At 37.0% G+C, this 19,424-nt stretch overlaps 1 protein-coding gene across 1 annotated transcript; it reads right to left on the reverse strand.

Annotated features, from left to right (window-relative positions):
* Nucleotides 1–796: 796 nt before the first annotated feature.
* LOC117928627 (clathrin heavy chain 1-like) lies at nucleotides 797–18,623 on the reverse strand. Its single transcript, XM_034848563.1, has 30 exons — nucleotides 18,281–18,623; nucleotides 17,812–18,016; nucleotides 16,283–16,371; nucleotides 16,091–16,169; nucleotides 15,804–15,931; nucleotides 11,121–11,219; nucleotides 10,906–11,014; nucleotides 9,758–9,837; nucleotides 9,449–9,676; nucleotides 9,300–9,365; nucleotides 8,808–8,924; nucleotides 8,064–8,261; nucleotides 7,791–7,907; nucleotides 7,566–7,625; nucleotides 7,355–7,441; nucleotides 7,032–7,115; nucleotides 6,814–6,948; nucleotides 6,648–6,710; nucleotides 6,467–6,571; nucleotides 6,272–6,384; nucleotides 5,920–6,172; nucleotides 5,646–5,782; nucleotides 5,281–5,559; nucleotides 4,190–5,192; nucleotides 3,549–4,034; nucleotides 3,256–3,426; nucleotides 2,978–3,163; nucleotides 2,335–2,457; nucleotides 1,828–1,938; nucleotides 797–1,521 (listed from the first exon to the last, which is right to left on the reverse strand). Exons 1-30 carry the CDS (start codon nucleotides 18,323–18,325, stop codon nucleotides 1,363–1,365), a joined length of 5,115 nt encoding a protein of 1,704 aa, XP_034704454.1. The 5' UTR covers nucleotides 18,326–18,623; the 3' UTR covers nucleotides 797–1,362.
* Between the last annotated feature and the right edge of the window lie 801 nt (nucleotides 18,624–19,424).

Genomic DNA, 19,424 nt, shown 5'->3' on the forward strand with positions numbered 1-19,424 from the left:
ATCGCTCTCTAGTTCGAAACTGGGAATGTATATGAGATGGTTTATATGAATTCAACTGCCATCTTTTAGTTGGGAATTGAATTAATCATGATCTTTGCAGTCTGGTTTGCAACGTTATTAATAGGGCTATTTGATTGAAAAGACAAAATTGCCCTAGTCCGGAAAATAATCTATGCTTCATTGAAAAATAAGGGAAAATTAATCACATTTTTTAGGAACCAGTATATAATTTTTTTATTAAGCAGGAACTATTTTGTACTTTCTACAAATATTTCTATATATTTTTAAAAAAAATTTAATCATTGTTTTCTAAATGGTTGATCTTCTATGGCCACGGAGAAGACTCCGATGTCTTGGAAAGCTTATTCCACATTTTCTGGCAAGGATTGAGAACATTTTTATGCTCTGTAAAATTGTTTATTTTTGTGTTTTGCCATTTTTGGGTGTAAAGTACATATAAATAATATCCCAGAAGATTTGTGCAGGATTAGTCAGACCATTTAGAAGGAAAAGAGACAAATTAGTGAAGCCAATGCATTATCAATACATTATTATACTGCAAATAAAAATGTTCTATTATAATAAACAATTATTAATAAAAGGAAAAACCTAGGAAGCAACCCATGTTAACGCATCTATTATTAATCATATATACTGGTGTTAAAACTAAGTTAATTATTAATACAAGTACGAGCCCTCGATTAAGGACTTTGTGGCAGTGCAAACTTCCAGAAATTAATGGAAAACTGGGAGGTATCAATCACCATGGCAATGTAATTGGCTAAAGGCCTCAGAATTCTGATCCAAAAAATGAAACTAGCATAAACAAATTCACACTAAATATGTATGAACAACAACCAAATATTGAGAGACAACTCAAATGTGTGACCAGGGAACACAAGATGCTTAATTCTAGGATGTCAAAACAAAAGGATATAAACCAGAGATGGTAATAACCAACAAATTGGAAATAACAGTCCGGGACAGATCAAGTGAACACTTGATAATCTGTATGAAGGGTCCTTGTATTATGCTTGGCTATATGTCCTGGACCGCAAGAAATAAGTACAGAAAATCCTCAGCTTGCCCTCTGCCAGCAGCAAAAAAAAAATTGCCTCCCGCTACCAAAAGAATATTACAAAGAAATATATCCACACCTTATGACAAAACACCAGAGAAAATTGACATTATTTTGGACTAGACCTTCACTTGCCACATTATAAAAAAAATAATAATAAAGAGAGAGAAGTGGAAGCGCAAAAATCCCACCAACACAAAATGGAACTCCAAACTGCTAGTTCGCTTTCCTCCTCAAGCAATCAATATCCACCACTAATTCTGATTTCAACAGTCACCAGCAGATTAATAAGTGCCCATTGGCGGCATTCCAAAAGGAGGCATTGGAGGCATTCCCATACTACCCATGGGAGGTGGAACAAAACCTCCTGCCATCCCAGCTCCTCCCATGCCGGGCATCGGAGGTGCAGGCAAAGCAAGGGGCAGCAACTGAGCATACATATTCTGCAGCCAATGTAACATATTAGTTTCTATTAGATTGCCCAGCTATAAATTAAGATGGTCAATAATAACAGAAGGGGATGAAGAAAAATGCCATGCCACTCATAACTACAGAATCAGTTAAATTTCTAGTTATGGTGTCTAAGGTAAGACACAATGACAACATCAACCAGCTGTTCGACTAAGAAGATTGCACAAAGTATACACAATTAAAATATTCTAAGCAAAGGTCGAACAAGGACTAGATTACTGGTATGCATTAGAGAACCACAAAGGAAAACAAAGAAATTGATTTTCAAAGCAAAATACCTGCTGGGCGATTACATCCTTCTCTTCCTTCTCTTTAGCCTTAACTTCATTAAGAGCTTCCAGCCTGTCCTTAACAAGTTCATCAACTTTGCCTGCGTACTCACGGATAAACTGGAAGAAAGGGAAAGATTAGAAAGTGACCACGAAATAAAATCAATAAGAATGGTTCATTAATTAATCAAGCTCCACTCGCTACGATGCAGTCTAACAATTCAGAGATGATGCCCAAATAAGTAGCTAGGACATAGAATGCTAAACCCAAGTCTCAAAATCTAATGTATCTGACCAAACACTACTGGACCAAGATAGGTAAATCAAACCCTCAGTACAACTTTCAAAGGGTGCGGAGTGGTGGAAGGTAAACAAGTGTAAATCTGGTTGTTCGAGCTGCAAGCTCATCATCTCAGCTCTAAAAAAGGCCCACACAGGCTGGGAAAGTCGCAAGCTAATTTCCCTCCTAAAATTCCTAATATATGAGAATGACAAGGGAAGAAGCAAACAGATCACCTGCAACAGATATGGCAAGGCAAAGTCAACCATATTGTTAATCCAGGCAAGTTCAAGAGCAATGTCTGGACGAATTAAGTCGTAGCACACAAAGAGGCAAGATGCAAAGCATTCTTTCTTTCCCTGCAAAAGTACATCAATATAAATTAGACTTAAAATAATAAAAATAAGCACCATACCACAGAAATTCAACAAAAAGATATTAGAACCATGCCCACATTAATGAAGAAGGGTGTAACCCAATGGATAAAAGACCAAATAGAATGAAAACCTTAACCTCACAAGATACATAAGATCTAAGTGAGGATGTTTAAGAACTGGAAAATCCAGAGGCATTGACAACAAGGGTGGAAACACCACAAAAGGACCAGAAAAAAGGAAAAAAGGAAAATGAAAAAGGAGATTCAACTGCTTTATGTTTTATACAACAGTGGTTAAGTCAACATTAAACTAAATTTACAAGAAGTTTAGTGCAAGTAAATCATAAGATGCATGGATATTTTGAATGGAGTTTCCAGGCCCAATAAGATTTAAACCCTGTCGGTTATGCTAGTGCATGAATGTGTGTGATTGATTTTATATTGTGGAAGACTATGGCTTTAGTTAAAGAGATGTCTTCAGATTGCTCTAGCATTCTGGGTACCTTCTCAATGAAATAAACAAGCAACTCCTCTGCAAGTTCACGGTCACCAGATTGCGAGGCAGTCTCCATCGCGTCTTTGTACAGGTTGTCTTTCTTAGACAATGCAATTGATTGCTTCCATCTGCCTGCTTTCTTGTATATATAAGCAGCAACACGTCTCATCTCAAGAAGCTCGTGTTTCTCAATCTGCTCAAACACATACCAACAAGGCTTATGAAATCAACCAGTGCATAGAACCACAAAGAAAAACAATTGCACCTCAAGAAATTATACTCCACCTTCTGTGCAAGGCCAATCTGATCAAAGTTATCATGCATATCAATTGATTCACGAAGTCTGTCATAGTCTTCCTCCTCAACATAAATCCCATTCAAAGCCTCATTCACAGCAGAAACATTGTTGCTCTGAACTGCAACCATATATGGCTTCACAAGATGAAGGTGACCTGCCTGGAATCCAACAAAAAACACATAACCAAAAGAGTACATAAACTTCTAGAAGAGTCAAGGAAACAAGTAACATACTTCAGAAGAAAAAGAAAGGAAACAAAAAAGCCAGCACAAACAAAAACCTTCCGCATTATGTCAACCACGCGAGTATGGTCTACTCGGAGTGCAAGCACATTTAGAAGATCATTAATGAGATCAGGATGCTCTTGCAAGTAAAAGTGCACGGCCTTGTAATAGAGCTCCACATTAGCAACTTTGACTGCAACATCTTTAAACTGCATGTGGTCCCATGCATCAGGAGAATGGTTCATTATAGTGGTTGCAGCATTGTCAAACTCATCATATTGGATATACAAGTAAGTGAGTTCCTTCCAGTGCTGCTGTTCATCACAAGCCCGTATAAGCTTGGGAATGTTGAGACGGGTTGAAAACAGTTTGATGTGTTCCATAAGCTTCTCAGGACGATATCGAGCATACAGGACACCCAACTCAGTAAAAATGCCCATATGTGCACGCTCCAAGCCCAGACCACTCTCCATGAGTGATATTAGCTCATTGAAGCATCCTCTATTCTGGTAATAATCGCTGACCTCTTCCAAATCATCGACCTACAAAATTCAAATCAATACACTAGGAAATTAGACCTGATTATAAAAAAGCGAAAACATTAGGCTTGGAAGCTCATACAGAAGGAAATTTTGAAACAACATTCCATTTTTATGATGTTATCATCCCACCCTACCCTTAAAAAACAATACATTACCTGTATAATAATGTTGAGACCACATATCTGAGCTAAGCGGAACTCTTCTGCGTCAACACAAGCAAAGCAAACCTCCTTCCATGTCTTTGAGCTGTTAGCCTTCCGTGCTGCATCAACAGCACCTTGGAACTGTCTCAACTTCACAAGTGTGCAGGCCAACTTGGCCCAGTTAGAAATAAAAGCAAATATTATTTTTGCAGCCTCGTATAGGGCTTCATCATACAACCGATCACCAACATTTTGGAGATTAGCAACATTTGGCATGAGAATGAATTCTTCAATTTCACCCAGCCGATCAATCTTCGCATAAGCATAAATGAGCTCACTGTCCACTTTGGGCTCTTTTGCCTTCTGTCTAACCATCAAAAGGTACCTCACTAAGTCATGGTAAACATTTGCATCTTCAGCAGCACGAATAACATCTAGGAACTGGGTGGCATCATCTGCACGAATAAATGACTCAATTGCATCACTAACCAACCCCTCCCTTAGTTGAGCCTTGGCCACCTGGCTCCAAACAGCATCTTCTTCAACACGGAATGCAAACTCCACAGCACGCTCAATGCTTTGGATATTATCCAGTAACACATTGACAGCTTGGACATTCAAGTTGAACTTCTTGAAAATTGCAAATGCTTCTTCAAACAGTTGGGCTTCCACTGCAACTTCACCAACGGCAGGACCATCAAAGTTATCCAGCCTGTTAATGTAATCCATCACTCTAGATGGATCTGCTTTAATGGCTGTCAAGATAAGAAGGTTCTGCAGGTTAAAGTTCCCACTGAATGCAGAGTTTTGAAGCACAATCTTTTCAAGTAGCTCAATTAGCTCGTGGGGTAGATCAGCTGTCATGAAAGCCTTAACAGCCGCAGAAACTTGTTCTGGACTCTTGCTTTCTGGCAAAGCAGTAGATACTACTTGATCAATGAGCTGTCTTCTATAATCATTATCAGGGTCAAGAACTTTCTCCCAGAGATCAGAATCCATCCTTTCAACTACATATCTGAAATGGAAGTATGTGTAAGTAGCGTTCATGTACCAAATGAATCCATGCATATGATAATATATCGGGAAGTAAACAAATCACAAACCTGGCTTGCAGTTTGAACAAAGAGTTCTTATTTGTGACATTTATAAGTTCTTCGTCACATTGTCCTCTCCGGTAAGCAACAACTGCGAGGGTGGGATCACGCTTTTCACAATATTTACCCACAACACGAGAATCATAGTATGGGTTGGTAGTGAGGAAGTGCTCTGGATTATTGTTGCTGTCTATAATGATTTTACCCAGAGCATTATGGACATGCACATCTTGGCTTCCCTCACTCACAAGATGCTCCAAGAACTGAGTGAGTAAACGGAGTCGATTTCTCTTCTGAAAACCACAGGCAAAGCATAAGAAATTGAAGTAAAAAGAAAGTGAACCAGAACATGGCATACGGTAGGGACACATCACCTCTTCTCACATTCATCCACAAGGGGCTCAACAGGAAGCAGCGACCGGACAGAAAGAATTAGACCTTTAATGAAATCTTCTGGACATTCATCATCTAGCAGCTGCCCCACAACTAAAGGTGCATTACTAGGGTTCACCTATCAAGAGAAGCAAAAGCAATTAATTTAATCAAATAATTGAAGACTAAAATTAATTAGGGCATTGAAGCATCCACAGGAGTTCATCATGACCCAAAGGGGATCCAAAATTCTAGAATTCTAGAAGGAACTCACACCTTTTGAACATAACCTTCAATATATCGAAGCATGTTGTTCGTGTATAGGTAATGTGTGAGATCTGGGACAAAACCAAAACGGTCACACACATTAATCAGCGGCCGTGCATCTGGAAGCTTGGCTTCCATTAGGAAGTTCTTTGTTTTTTCAGCATCATAGAAGTTTGATTCTCGAGTCACACGCTCAACCTCTTTAATTTGTCCAGTTTTAGCAGCAGCTTCAATATACTTGAAGTGAATGTCAGGATCCTCACTGTTCCATGAACCAAAAGAAAACGATATGAAAATCACAAAATAAGTTGGATGTACTGCACCTAAAGAAAGCAAAGTTCTTCCTTACTAAACAAATTACCTTGAGCTCAAATAGGAACCCAGAAAAAAGTACAATCCTTCGTATGATTTAAATTGCTCAAAGAGTTTTACGCATTGATCAACACCCAATTGCTCAGAATATTCTTTGGCAGTCTGCACAGACCAATATTAGTGAAAGCGAGAAATAAGTTTACAAGTCGATCTGGATCATCCATCAGAAGACAATGATGGGTACCTGAACAATTATCTGAAGGTTGCCTCTTAGATTGACCAGAAGAAGGTCCTTCATGCACTCCAAAGCCCATTCTCGTGAAAGCGTACCAAAGAACTCTACAAGTGCCTGAAGAGAACCACATATTCAATAGCAAGTTTACAACCTCCTAGTGAACCAAGAAACACAGTTGAAGTATAAAAACCTGTGGCTCAATTGCATGTGTATTCACAATGACGCGTTTTATATCTGGCAACTCAGTATAATGCTGCACAAAATATAAGTGTTTTAACCAAGAGGTATAATTAATTTCATGTAACAATAAAAAAGGTAAAAAATAAAATAAAATGAATTGCAAGAACCAATTTCACCTGAAGGGCTCGCACATAAAGACCAGCTTTTTCACAAAGCTGGGCAATCCGTGGACGATCATAATGGCTAAACATCCCATTTGCTAATATAGCATCTGCAACATTTGGGTAAGTTACCAGATTGATTTCCAGGACCTGTAAAACAAGAAATGTTATGGAACTGAAAAAAAAAAATGATGAATACTGAAAATAAAATTGCATCACAGGAAAAAAGTAACCTTTGTTTGCAGGAAACCATGCTCAGGTAAATTTGGCTTCAAAACATCTAACAAAAATGCTGTTGCTTCACGTATCAAGTTCCTCTGAAGAATACAATAATAAAGACTTAAGCTTAATTGGTAATTTGGCATCTTGCAAATTGCAACAATGCCCAATACTGTTCAGTCCTATGAAGCATGTCACAAAAAGGAACAAAAGCTTCAAAGAAGCATCAGCATGACTTGCGGTATGGAAAGATACAAGATTGGTTACCAAAAAATGTAAGATCAGTGATTATGATATTATATATTCAATTAATAGAGGCAGCAGTCACATAACAAACCTGAAGAAAGAGATCAGTTATCGTATTAAAATCAATGGGACAACCTCCCTCCATTTGAGACATCATTAACGCAAAATTTACAGCTCCCTGCAACCCAAAAATAAATGCCTCCACTCAGGAAAATTTTATCCAATTTGAAATTTAAGCTGATCCTTTCTGGAACAATTTCATAAAAGGAAAATCTGCAAACACTAGAAAAAGGCTTGCATACCTGAGGATCTGATCGAAGAATGGTTTGCAGAAGGAACAAATAATCAGGAGTATACCCAACCTACAGCGACGAAGAAAACACAGTTACTCTAAATACCCATAATTCAATAATAAAATATTATGGATAAAAAAAAGTAGTAACAGATAAGAAACAAATTTTACAGGAAAAAGAAAAAAACATATATTTTGTTTAAGAGGCAACGAAAACCTAGATCATGCTATTCACCTGCTTTGAGTATATCAGAATTTTGTCAAACTCCCGACGCTCAGCAAAGGCTGCAACAACTTTCGGAGTTGCTCTTGCTTTAATATATATTTTGAGTGCAAGGTCAGTATCCACAGTCTACAAAAAAACATGGTTTTCAATGTCAAAATTATATTTAAAAAAAAAATCACTTAAATTAGCAGGATAAAAATAATAAAATAAACTCAAATTAGCATCCCAACAAGAATTGTCTTAAGTGGACAAAAAATAATCATCTCCAATTGCATATCAAACCTTCACTAGATCCCCAAGTTCCTCACTGCACTCCAGCTTGTCCTCTGCTAACCAATTCTCCAAAAGATTCTTCTTGTTCTGATTCACAACCAGGCGTGATAATTCCAATGACTCAAATGCATTGAGCTTTCCTCTAGTTAGAAGTGTTCCAAAGTACTGTAGCAAAGGTGGAGTCTGCCCAGATTGCATAGGAACACTCTGCAAAAATTAGACACCAGAAGAAGACAAAGTGGTTAGCATCTTTCCCACCCCAAAATGCCAGGGAATGGTTTTTTAAAAAAATAAAAAATAAAGGAAGAAAGAAAGGTGGAAAAAGAGAAAAGAAAGACCAAAACCATTACTTTCAATTTCATTTCATCCTGGCTAGGATAGATGGGGTGCTTCATATCAGTAGAAAACAGGAAAGCAAACACTCCTATTTTGTACAAAGCCAGATTTGATCTTCATCAATCCAATCCACTAAGGTCGTTCAGGCCCATTTTGCCCACTAAACTACATTTTTATAAACCCTCACATGTTTTTGGTATTTGAGACCTTGATATTGTATTCTAAACAGGATTGATCTTATACAAGTATGGCCTGTTATAAAAGGTTAGAACTAAAATGCAGACCATATCAGCAGCTGTGGTCAAAACTATCAGCATTCCCATCCTTCCTTACAGGAGTCCAGTTGCAAAGAAATTAATCAACAGAATAACATTAAGCACTGTGGGGAACATGTGAAATAGTTAACAAAATAGACACCTGAAATTTGGCAACTGTGTCTGGTGTACGGAGAATTCCTTGTGGAGATTCAGCAGCAAGCTCAGCAGCCTCCTTATACTTTGTCTGAGCAAACAATTCTTGGAAACGCTGGACAACCTGATATAGAAATGGCAGGCTATCAGATTCCCAATATGCAAAGACTACATAATGATTTAACAGTATAAATTTCCACCATGACTATATGAAACATGATTCTATGCATAAAAGTTAAACAAATATGCACTGGAAAATTAAGAATATTGAAATGATTTTCAATGATGTGGAGCCCAAAAACAATCCTTGCAACTGGTACTTACCTCGTAACTGGCAACATCTAAAGAGGTTTGTGACATCACAAAACTCAACTTGAATGCTTAGCTACTTCATGTACAAATAACATTTTTTGAAACTTCTTTGAAAACACTAGGAATTATATCAATGAGTAGAATCCTTAGATTGATCACAGACAGAAACAAATGCAAAAAAAATTACCAAGTTCTCTGCACCAGGGAGATTTCCCCTTTTTGCGAGATTGACTGCTAGCTCCAAGTTGTTCAACTACAATAAGAATCAGATAACATTCATAAGCACAGAAGATAATTTTCTGACATGCCACAAAGGAAATCAGCTCAAAAACATACTTGGCTACTGACGAAAGGCACAATTGCTGCCTCATTTACAGTAGCAAGTAACACCTGCCCTCGCCTATTGATGGCATAAAAACCTCCAATAGATGTAGCTTCAGCAGTCAAAAATATTGGATCTGGACTAATCCTGTTTCTGTATACTGCAGAAGCCGACTCCAGGTCATACACAAACAGCAATCCAAGCTTGGTAATCACATATATCAAGCCATATTTGTGTGATATCTGCCACATAAGAAACTTTGTAACTTAGTGCTCATACAGAATTGAGCCAGGACAGGGTTCAAAAATTAATATAGAAAATACCTGCATTGCAACTGGAAAATCATCAGCAAAATCTGGAGGAAAGAAAAGATCAGCCTGTTTCTTTGTAAATCCTGGTTTCCCTGCTAAGAAATTATTGAAGTTAGAACAGGAATAAACATAAGAACAGAATTCAAAACAAAATAAAAGGTAACATAATGATTCCAGCAAGAGTAGTGAGTCATCATCATAAATGTAGTTGAGGCAAACATCAATCCCATATCCCAGCAGGAGTTAACACTAGTTCAAACTTATGATACAATGATCAAATTAGAATACTGCTTCAGGAGACAGCAACTTGTCATAATCCCAGTCCATATTGAGATTTTAGAACAAAATCAAAATCATTTGCATGACTAAAAGCATGACAACCACATCTGGCACCAGCACACGTCCCAATGGGGTATCAATCAGGGTTCTTTGATTTCACAAATTTCCAAAACACCAAAATTCATGAAATTTGACACAACTTTTTCCATCCACCAATCTACTTCCAACTCCCCTAAATTCACAATTAATTTTTGAAATAGAAACCCAACTGGAAATACTAAACAACAATATTTTCTAGAATTTTTTTAGAGTTTTCGGCTATCCAGCTGAACTAGCACCAATAAACCCTTAACACACTCCAAAAAGAAAAAGAAGCCAATTCTTTGTCATCAAATTTATACTCAACTCAATTTGTGCCACTAGATTGGCACTTGGTCCAATCTTACGAAACTTCTCTACTGATTTTCAGACCAAGAGACCCACTTGTTGCCCTGCTCCCAAGCTGGATATAAACCATCATTCCACACTGAGATACCACAAATAGTAAGGTTACATTTGTTAATGTGTTTCTTATTAACCATTGCTATGTGTTAAAGAAAAAATGAAGAACCTCTAGTTTTGATAACTTCCATCCATTTAATCCACAAATTGAATCCATTGGCACTTCTTCCAAATACAAACCCACCATCCTAATTACATTATACTGTAAAGACATGGAAATAATGTAAAAATCACAAGTTTCTTTTCAAATAAAATGAAAATAAAGCCTTCAGCTTGAATAACGTGAAACAGTGACAGACAGTTCAGGTCCCCAGGGGAGGGGAAGGGGGGGGATAATGACAAAAGCAGACAAAAATACATCAGATAAAAGGTAAGTCGACCTGGGTTGGATCCAAGTTCAATGACATGTAGCTTTGAGACAATCTGTCCAGCATTAAAGGACTTTGTGGCAAAACCAATGAGTGTACAAGGTTGATCATTCCCTGGAACCTGTGTAAGTCATAAAAATGGATATAGTAAAATATTCATAAAAAGGGACATCATCTTTATATCTAATGAGAGACCACAAGGAAAAAGTGAAAGGAAATCTTCGCACTTTAAACGTGGCGAATGATGCAGCATGAGCTTCAAGAGCTTGACTACGATGCTGTTCAACAGAGAAAAGCTGCATATTCCCTTTGACAAGCTGTGGCCTCTGTAAGCATAAATAGGATGTGGAAATTAAAATCAGAATACCAGGAAATCTCTGAAAAAACTGAGGAGAGAGATTTCCCAACAACCAAGTAAAACAACAAGACAATTCCAGCAAGTTAATGAGCAAAAAAAGCTAAATAAATAACTGAAATAGAAGTGGATGCATGTGAAACCAAGCAAACAGCAAACAAATGAATATTCAACTCTTGTCAAAATAAAGAATATCAATGAATACACCTGATTTTAGCCAAAAGGCTAGTAAAAGCATAAGAATATCCATGAACTTTTGCAAGCAAACAGCAAACAAATGAATATTCAACTCTTATCAAAATAAAGAATATCAATGAATACACCTGATTTTAGCCAAAAGGCTAGTAAAAGCATAAGAATATCCATGAACGTTTGCACCCAAACTAGCATTGTAATTGTCTTTTATTTATTTGATAGGTAAAATACGAGAATATATTAAAAACACAAGGAACGAGTGCAATAACGTATACATGTAGTATACAAAAAGCGCCCAAAGGCAAAATGAAAGCAAAGAGAACAACATGGGAAATCCTCCTCAAGTTTTTCCCAGCCTACTCTGAAGCCCCCACTGCTTACCACATCAAAAAATGACTCAACTTGAAATCCTCACTGAACAAGATCTTGATCCCCATTACTCCTCCCCGGGTCCCCCCCTGCTCCTAACTATCATAGGAGACCTATTGCAGTTAACCGAACACTCCAACTTCTAGATCTCCCTCTCAAAACGGGAAGACGAGTTTGGTTTCCTCTTGCCCCACGAAGCCTTGACACCATTTTTTTTTTTTTTGATAGGTAAACACACAAAATGAAATATATTAGAAAAAGGGCACTTTAAGGCTGACCCAAAAACATACAGGGGGTATACAAGAGGCGCCAAAAGGCACAAACAAAAGAAGAGGGGATACAAAAATCACCAGCCCTCAACTAGCACCTAGCCAATAAAAAAAAACAGAATAAAGGAAGAAGACCTTCATTTACAACCGACTTAGTCCACATCCAAAGATTACATACAAAAGAATTTTTCAACCTATGAATCGAAAGCTCCTCATTATCAAATGCAATCCTATTTCTTTCCTTCCAAACCGGCCAAAAAAGACACAAAGGGGCAGCCTTCCACACCTTTCTACATTTCTTGCCTGTGTTAAAGCCGCCCAAAAAAGACACCATTCCCTCTCCTTGCATTCATCTTCCTCAAAAGGAAGATAATCTCCTTCCCAAAACCCACCAATGGCATCTCCACATAGCTATTGAAAATAGCCGACGTATTAAAGAGGCCATTTGAAGGATGCACCTCTCTCGTCGAACAGCAAGTTGACTTCAATTTGGAAGACTCCAACTCCTCAGATCTGACAACAACATCCTTACACAAAGGGTCTTCCACAATGTTCTTGAGAAACCCCAGCAAAGAACCATCTTTGAACAACATTTTAAGCAATCAATTTTCTCCTCCCAAAGACCCACTAGGAAGCCCCTCTTTCAACTGAGACTTCTTCTCCCAGCCACGACCGTTTACTAAGAGTTGATTCAAAGGCCTATCACCATCAGCTAGCGTCCCAATCGATGAAACCTCAAAGGAAGAAGGGGACAACCCTCCCTAAAGAAAAGAGACTCTCCTACCTTCGAACCCTACTACTTCTACCAAAAGAGTGTCATCAACTCCCAAAACACTCTCATTTGAACCCTAAAACTGCCCTTGTATAAGGGATCGACAAAAACCTTGTTGTTGCTGTCATTCTCTCTATTGGACTAAGAGTGTTGGAAACACTCCTTGACCTTGTTAAGCTTGTGAGAAGTGTTAGCCCTTGGTCCGCTGTTTGCCAGCCCCCCAAAGCTCCTTTTTGACCTGGGGTTCAACTTAAATGCTTTGGGCCAACGCAATAAAAACCCTTTGGCAAAACCTGATGAACTAGGTTGGCCTATTAAGCACAAGCCCGCTTTGAATTTTTTTTTTTTTTTTTTTTAATAAGTAAGAGATTGTATTAATAAAAAAAATGCACAAGAGTATACAAGTTGTATACAAAGAGTATCAAGCAAAACACAAAAAAAAGAGGGTACAAAAAATACTCCCTCAACCAAGACCCAACCAATCTATAAAATCAATTAAATGTGTATAACCACCACCTATATACACCTTAACCCACGCAGAGAAATTGTTTAGGAATATATTTTTAGCCTTTAATCAAACAATTCTTCACTATCAAAGCATCTCATATTTCTTTCCTTCTAGAACATCTAGAAAATGCAAGAATGAGCAACTCTCCAAGCCTTAATACACCTTCTCTCTATAAAAGAATCATGTCATCCTAAGAGGGTCTCCCTAACTGACTTAGAAATAACCCACCGAATGCCAAAAATGGAGAACATCAGCAACCATAATAACCTCACCTTGTCACAATGAAAAAGAAATTGATCAATGGACTCTGCTCCTCTTTGCATAATGTACATCTATTAGCCAAAATCCACCCTCTTCTTTGAAACTAATCCACCATCAAAACCATCCCCCGACAAGCCTCCCAAGTGAAAAAACTCACCTTTGAAGGAATCCAAGGGTTTCAAACTATCTTTAGGGCGAAAAGGATAGCACCATCAATCTACAACAAATAATAAAGCCCCCTTACAAAGAAAACCCCCCTTTACTATCGCATTTCCAAACTACTTTATCCTCTTACTCCCTATTCACATAATGTCCCTGGAGTTTAGAAAAACACTCCATGATACCCAACTCTCAATCATTCAAGTTCCTAACAAAATTGGAAGTTCCAATTTCCTCCTTAATGTTCCCACAAATGAGCAACTAATGTCTCTTTAGAGTCAAATACGACAAACAAGAACAGAAAAGTCTCACATAAGGGCTCCTCACAACACTACCTGTCTTTTCAAAACTTCACCCTCCTCTCATTACCTACTGCAAAGGAAATCATTGAATTAAAAAGCTCCCATTGCTTCCCAATCTCTTTCCATACCCCAACCCATAGGAATCTCTCACCACTCCTGACTTCCATCCTCCTTCCTCCTCCCCAAACCTTCCCCATATGATTTTCTTCCACAACAAATCTCTTTCACTAGCAAAACACCAACACCACTTACACAAGGCCGCTTAAACTTGAAGAGCCTAATTTGTAGATGGGCAGGACTCTTGGAAACATGGCCACCCACCTCCTTGTCTTTAGGAGTCGTGTGGGCCAACAGTCCATCAAGAAACTCATCAAAGTGCATTAAGGGCATAGAATCCACCGTAACACGCTCAAGGACCGAAAAACAGTTGTTGTAATTGTCCAAGTACTATAAATTCTTATAAATTTCATTATCAAAAAAAGAAAAAATCAAGTTGCCAGCTACCAAAGTTGCCAACCTTTATATTGACTTCAAACTGTAGAAACCAAAAACACACTCTCCTTCAGATGATTCAGATAACTTGAATTGCTTCTACCTACCTTTCCCCCTCACTACCATCTCATCATCAATGTTACTGTGTTGAACCAAGATAACCACAAGGAATTTGTGTATCTGGATTCAGATCTTTACAATAGATTTGGTACCTATGCAATACAATCTATAGTGCACTATAGCGACTGAACTTCGTTAAATCGTATTCTTTTATCATTGTTCACTAATCACATTAAACAGCATTTTCATGATTGATCCAGCACAGCACACAATGATCTAGCAACTTGAACATGAGAAGTCATGGAAACTGGGAAATTTCTTTCACAGTTTCATTTTGCCACGGAAAAAAGTGCATTTTCTGCAACAAAGTGGAACAAGGTCCATTTCCTTGTCTAATGGAAGCACAGGGTGGCATAGTGTTAAGGTGACACTTTCTGAATACATTTTAACAGATTGATCAAATCTAATTTGCTTCTATTCAATTGTGCAACAAGACAAATGTTCAGAGATGATCCAGTGTTAAAACAGGGCTGAGAAAATACTCCAGCTCATCTAGTTGAATTCATCAGCTCTCCTGCAGCCAAATGATTTTAATCACCAAAGCACTTGTATCAAATCCAACATAACCCCAAAGGGGTTTTAATTGGCATGCATCATTCAGATATAATAATTTGAACCCAGTTCTGCAGATTTCCCAACAGGGTTTAGACACATATCAATAATTTTTGAAACACTCCTGATCTCATGGCTCAGCCAACTAGTCATACCAATTATGCAGACACATCTAAAGGCTCCATATATCATATCAATCATGGAAAGAAATAATTTAATCATACATGGGCATTACTTGAGGGCCGAGCCAGAGCAGCGGATCAGACTGCAACCACCAGAATAAACATTTTCAAGAAACAACCAACAAAATAAACTCAACAAGGAGCCACTGAACATACAAACCCTGGTAGCCCAGCATTTATCTCACTTATGGGTAATCATTGGATTCACAACTTTATTGAATTGATCCAAATAAGAAGCATCAAACCTTATACTAAAGCATATGAGAGCATAACATGAATCAGCTAGTGAGTTTTTATACACATTATTCCATTTGCTTGTCCAAAAAAATAATTTGAAGCACTTGGCACAAGACAGAACTAAAATAATTGCATACCTCAGGTGAACCCGGAGCAATTCCAATCAAAACCAACCACTTTTCAGATGGATCACATCGATAGTTAATTATCTGATTGTTTACCAGATTAGCAGTCCTCTCAAACATTTTTACAGGTTCAGAATCACCTAAATGAGAGAGACAACAAAACCATTGGAAACAACAAATCCAAAAGACACCAAGTGAAAATATACCATAAACATGAATCAACCCATGAAATAAAAAATGTTCAACCCCCAAAGAATAGGAAATGCCACCCTTGTTCAGGCCAAAGAAAGGCATCTTACCTTCGATTGACCAATGATATACTGAGGTCTGCGTGACCAGGCCCAGCATCTTTGGGGTAATCCACTTCCAGAAAACAATCTATTTTAACCAACAAGGCATAGTTAAGCTAACTGTAATAGCAATGTTAACAATGTAGGATGTCAAAATAGCTCAAGAAATGTAACAGAAATGCTAAAGAACAAAGTTCTCACCTGCTCAGGCATTTGATGTGATTTCATTTTGGCTTTCATCTCAATATTAAATATTTGCAAGTGATCCTGGGTGGTTCCCGGAAGTTGAGCTTCAAAAGAATGTTTAAACTCATGAGCCAGAAAGTATATGAAAAACAAATAACTTTGAAATTGACACATAGACCACCAATGAAACTACTAAATGACAATATAGAGCCATGCCTTTTTCCAAAAAGGCATATGAAGATTTCATTAAAAACCACTAATCCAAAGGGAAGGGCACACCCTGAGTACTGTATAAAACCATGATTTTTCCCCCATGAATGCTAAATATGAACTCTGTTTTTAGGGAAAGATGTCAAACTGTATGAGACAATCAGTAGGATAAGCAAATTGGAAATCATGAACAACAAAGAAACAAAAGAAAACAAGAAATCACTTAGAAAACCTTCATCACGATGACCATCACTAGCATAGAAATCAAGGAATAACAACAAACTCAAGAATGATTGAATTAACAATAGCATTGGGAAAAGCCACCAATACTTACTGAGTGGAACATGCACTGACAAAATTTATGAAATCATACAAATACAACTTTGTGAAGAAAATTTATCCAAAAGAGCAACATAAAAACAATCAAAATCACCTTAGACCTTCACTCTTTGGAATAAGATTGCATCACCTCTCTAACATAAATAATCAGTAATGTAAGTTGTTATTCCAATTATTTTATTTTTTTATTATATTATAATGAATTTACCTAGAACATTGGTTGACATGGTAGCTTGGAGAAAGCGTAACAACTCTAGAATTTTGAATGATGGGGTACACTTATTAGTTGATTATATTGTCAGTACACTTGAGATTCAAGATCAGGTCCCTCTTTAACAAATAGATGAGGATTATAAAAGAGAACTTCAATGTGCATGGGATTCCTAGTTCCTTTCAAAACGTGTTACGATATAAATTAACCATGAAAAAGCACAATCTTTGACTGCGCATTTCCACTGGGCTCTTGAGGTGCGTGCTATGGCCACTTGACCCTCTGAGATACACTCCACAATGAAAGAAAAGAGAAGCAAAATGGGAAAAAAATATTCTATTGAATTTGAATTTATTATCTCCTATGCTTGCCTAGTAAAGAGGAAATATAATAAACATTATAAGGAGAAATTTTCCGAGTTGCCTAATTCAAAGTCCTAGAGCAGAGAGCTCATCACAGCATAGATCCCATATTGAAACTGAAGATTGCAGATCTCCACTATTGGTTATAAGAAATAACACTATGAAGTACAAACCTCAATTTAAACTTATGATAAAGTGGGGAGCAAATACTTTAAACATATAAGTACACTAGATTTGATAATAAATTGTTCCATTACATCAATGATCCCATTTTATGGGCCATGTATAAACAAAGGGGACAATAAACAGTAGTTGGATATCTTCTTTCTAATAAGCACAAATGGAATCAAATCTGATGTTAATAATAAGTATTTCCAATCAAAAAATAAATATGATGGGCAAATGATCACCATATCCCTCACCTTTCAATGCAAGAATTCTGGTATTGGGATTCATTAGCGCCGAGTCCGCAGTGATCGGCCTTCTCAAAGGCTGCATTGGCATATTCATATCAATGATTACAACACTGTTCTGTGGAGCCGTCTCCCGAACGCATAGATACTTATCAGATTCCATCGTGACATGCGTAAACGTTATAAACTGAGGACTAATTCCCAAACTCGGCAACTGCAAGTACATCAAATCAAACAATCCCAACATTCAATTCCATTTCTCCAAACCACAACACAAATGCAAGATTTTTAGCACGTAAAACCATCAGCACGTAGATCCAAACAAATACTCAACAGATCAGATCCATACAAACTCCGTCACGAACTAAAGAACAAAAACTTCAGAAATCTCAAAAAAAAAGAGGTCGATTCAGTTGAGAACATGATCCGCAACCGTGAATTGAGCTGAGAGTGCACAAGAGAGAGCGAAGAGACTCACCGTCAGAACCTCCTTCATGGTGATAGGGGCGTTTGCGGCAGCCATGGCGGCTAGATCGACGATTCAGAACCGAAATCCGATGCGGAGATGCGATTGAATCGAGAATTGAGAGGTGAGAGCGCTCCAATGTCGTTGAGGATTCGAGCCGCTGCAAGATCTGAAGCAGCGAAGAAAACCTTGAACCCTCCACGAGAGAGAGAGATGGAGCGAAGGAGTTGGGTAATTCTAGGAGAAATGAATAGAGAGAATGAATGGAATCAAAACGAGAATAGGCACAGATCTCATCTAAAGAAAAATGGAAGTAATGAAAAGAAAAAGAAAAAGTGGCTCAGTGGCTTGGGCGCATCTGGTGGTGGTTTGGCTTTTATAGACACCGGGTTCGTGGTCCGGACCCGGGCGCCGACTTCGGACCCTTGTAACCTCTGTTGCTCGTGGATGGGCGAAACACTAGGTGCATGGTGTGTACATGGTTGTATTTGTTATAAGCTTGCTTTTTATAAATAAAAATATTTGCATATTTTTTATTTTATAATTTTATTTCTTCAAAAATAAGGAGACTATTATACTTCACACCTCTTCGTCCCTCTTTTTTTTTTTTTTTTTAATCTACGTGTTCCGACAAGATTCTTCAAAATTATCTTTTATTTTTACAAATTACTTTTTTAGATTTATGAAATTTAAATTATTATTTTTATTATTTTTTATTTATCATTGTTCATTATACATGCTTATTCTTATTTTATGTAATTAAAATAATACTTAAAATTTAATAATTTAACATGACATAAGAATAAAACTAAATTTAAAATATTATAATTTATTATCAATTAAAATATAAAATATAAATCCTTATAATTAATTTTTATATGTATACATCTATTAAGGTATTCAAAAAGGAAAATGAGAATTTGAGTAAAAATATTTAATTTTTTCATTTATAAAACATTGCTTTAAATGAAATTGTAAATAAAATTATTATTTTGAAATTATATAAATATGTATATATATATATATATATATATAAAAGTCTAATTTTGTTAATTAATTTAATAATAATAATTCATGGCGAAGCCACATAAATAAAATAAAAATAAATAAATAAATTAGTTATTTTTTTTCAAAATAATAATGACTTGCCTTTAAA

The sequence above is a fragment of the Vitis riparia genome, chromosome 13 (genome assembly GCF_004353265.1).
Source record: "Vitis riparia cultivar Riparia Gloire de Montpellier isolate 1030 chromosome 13, EGFV_Vit.rip_1.0, whole genome shotgun sequence".
Taxonomy (NCBI): Eukaryota; Viridiplantae; Streptophyta; class Magnoliopsida; order Vitales; family Vitaceae; genus Vitis; species Vitis riparia.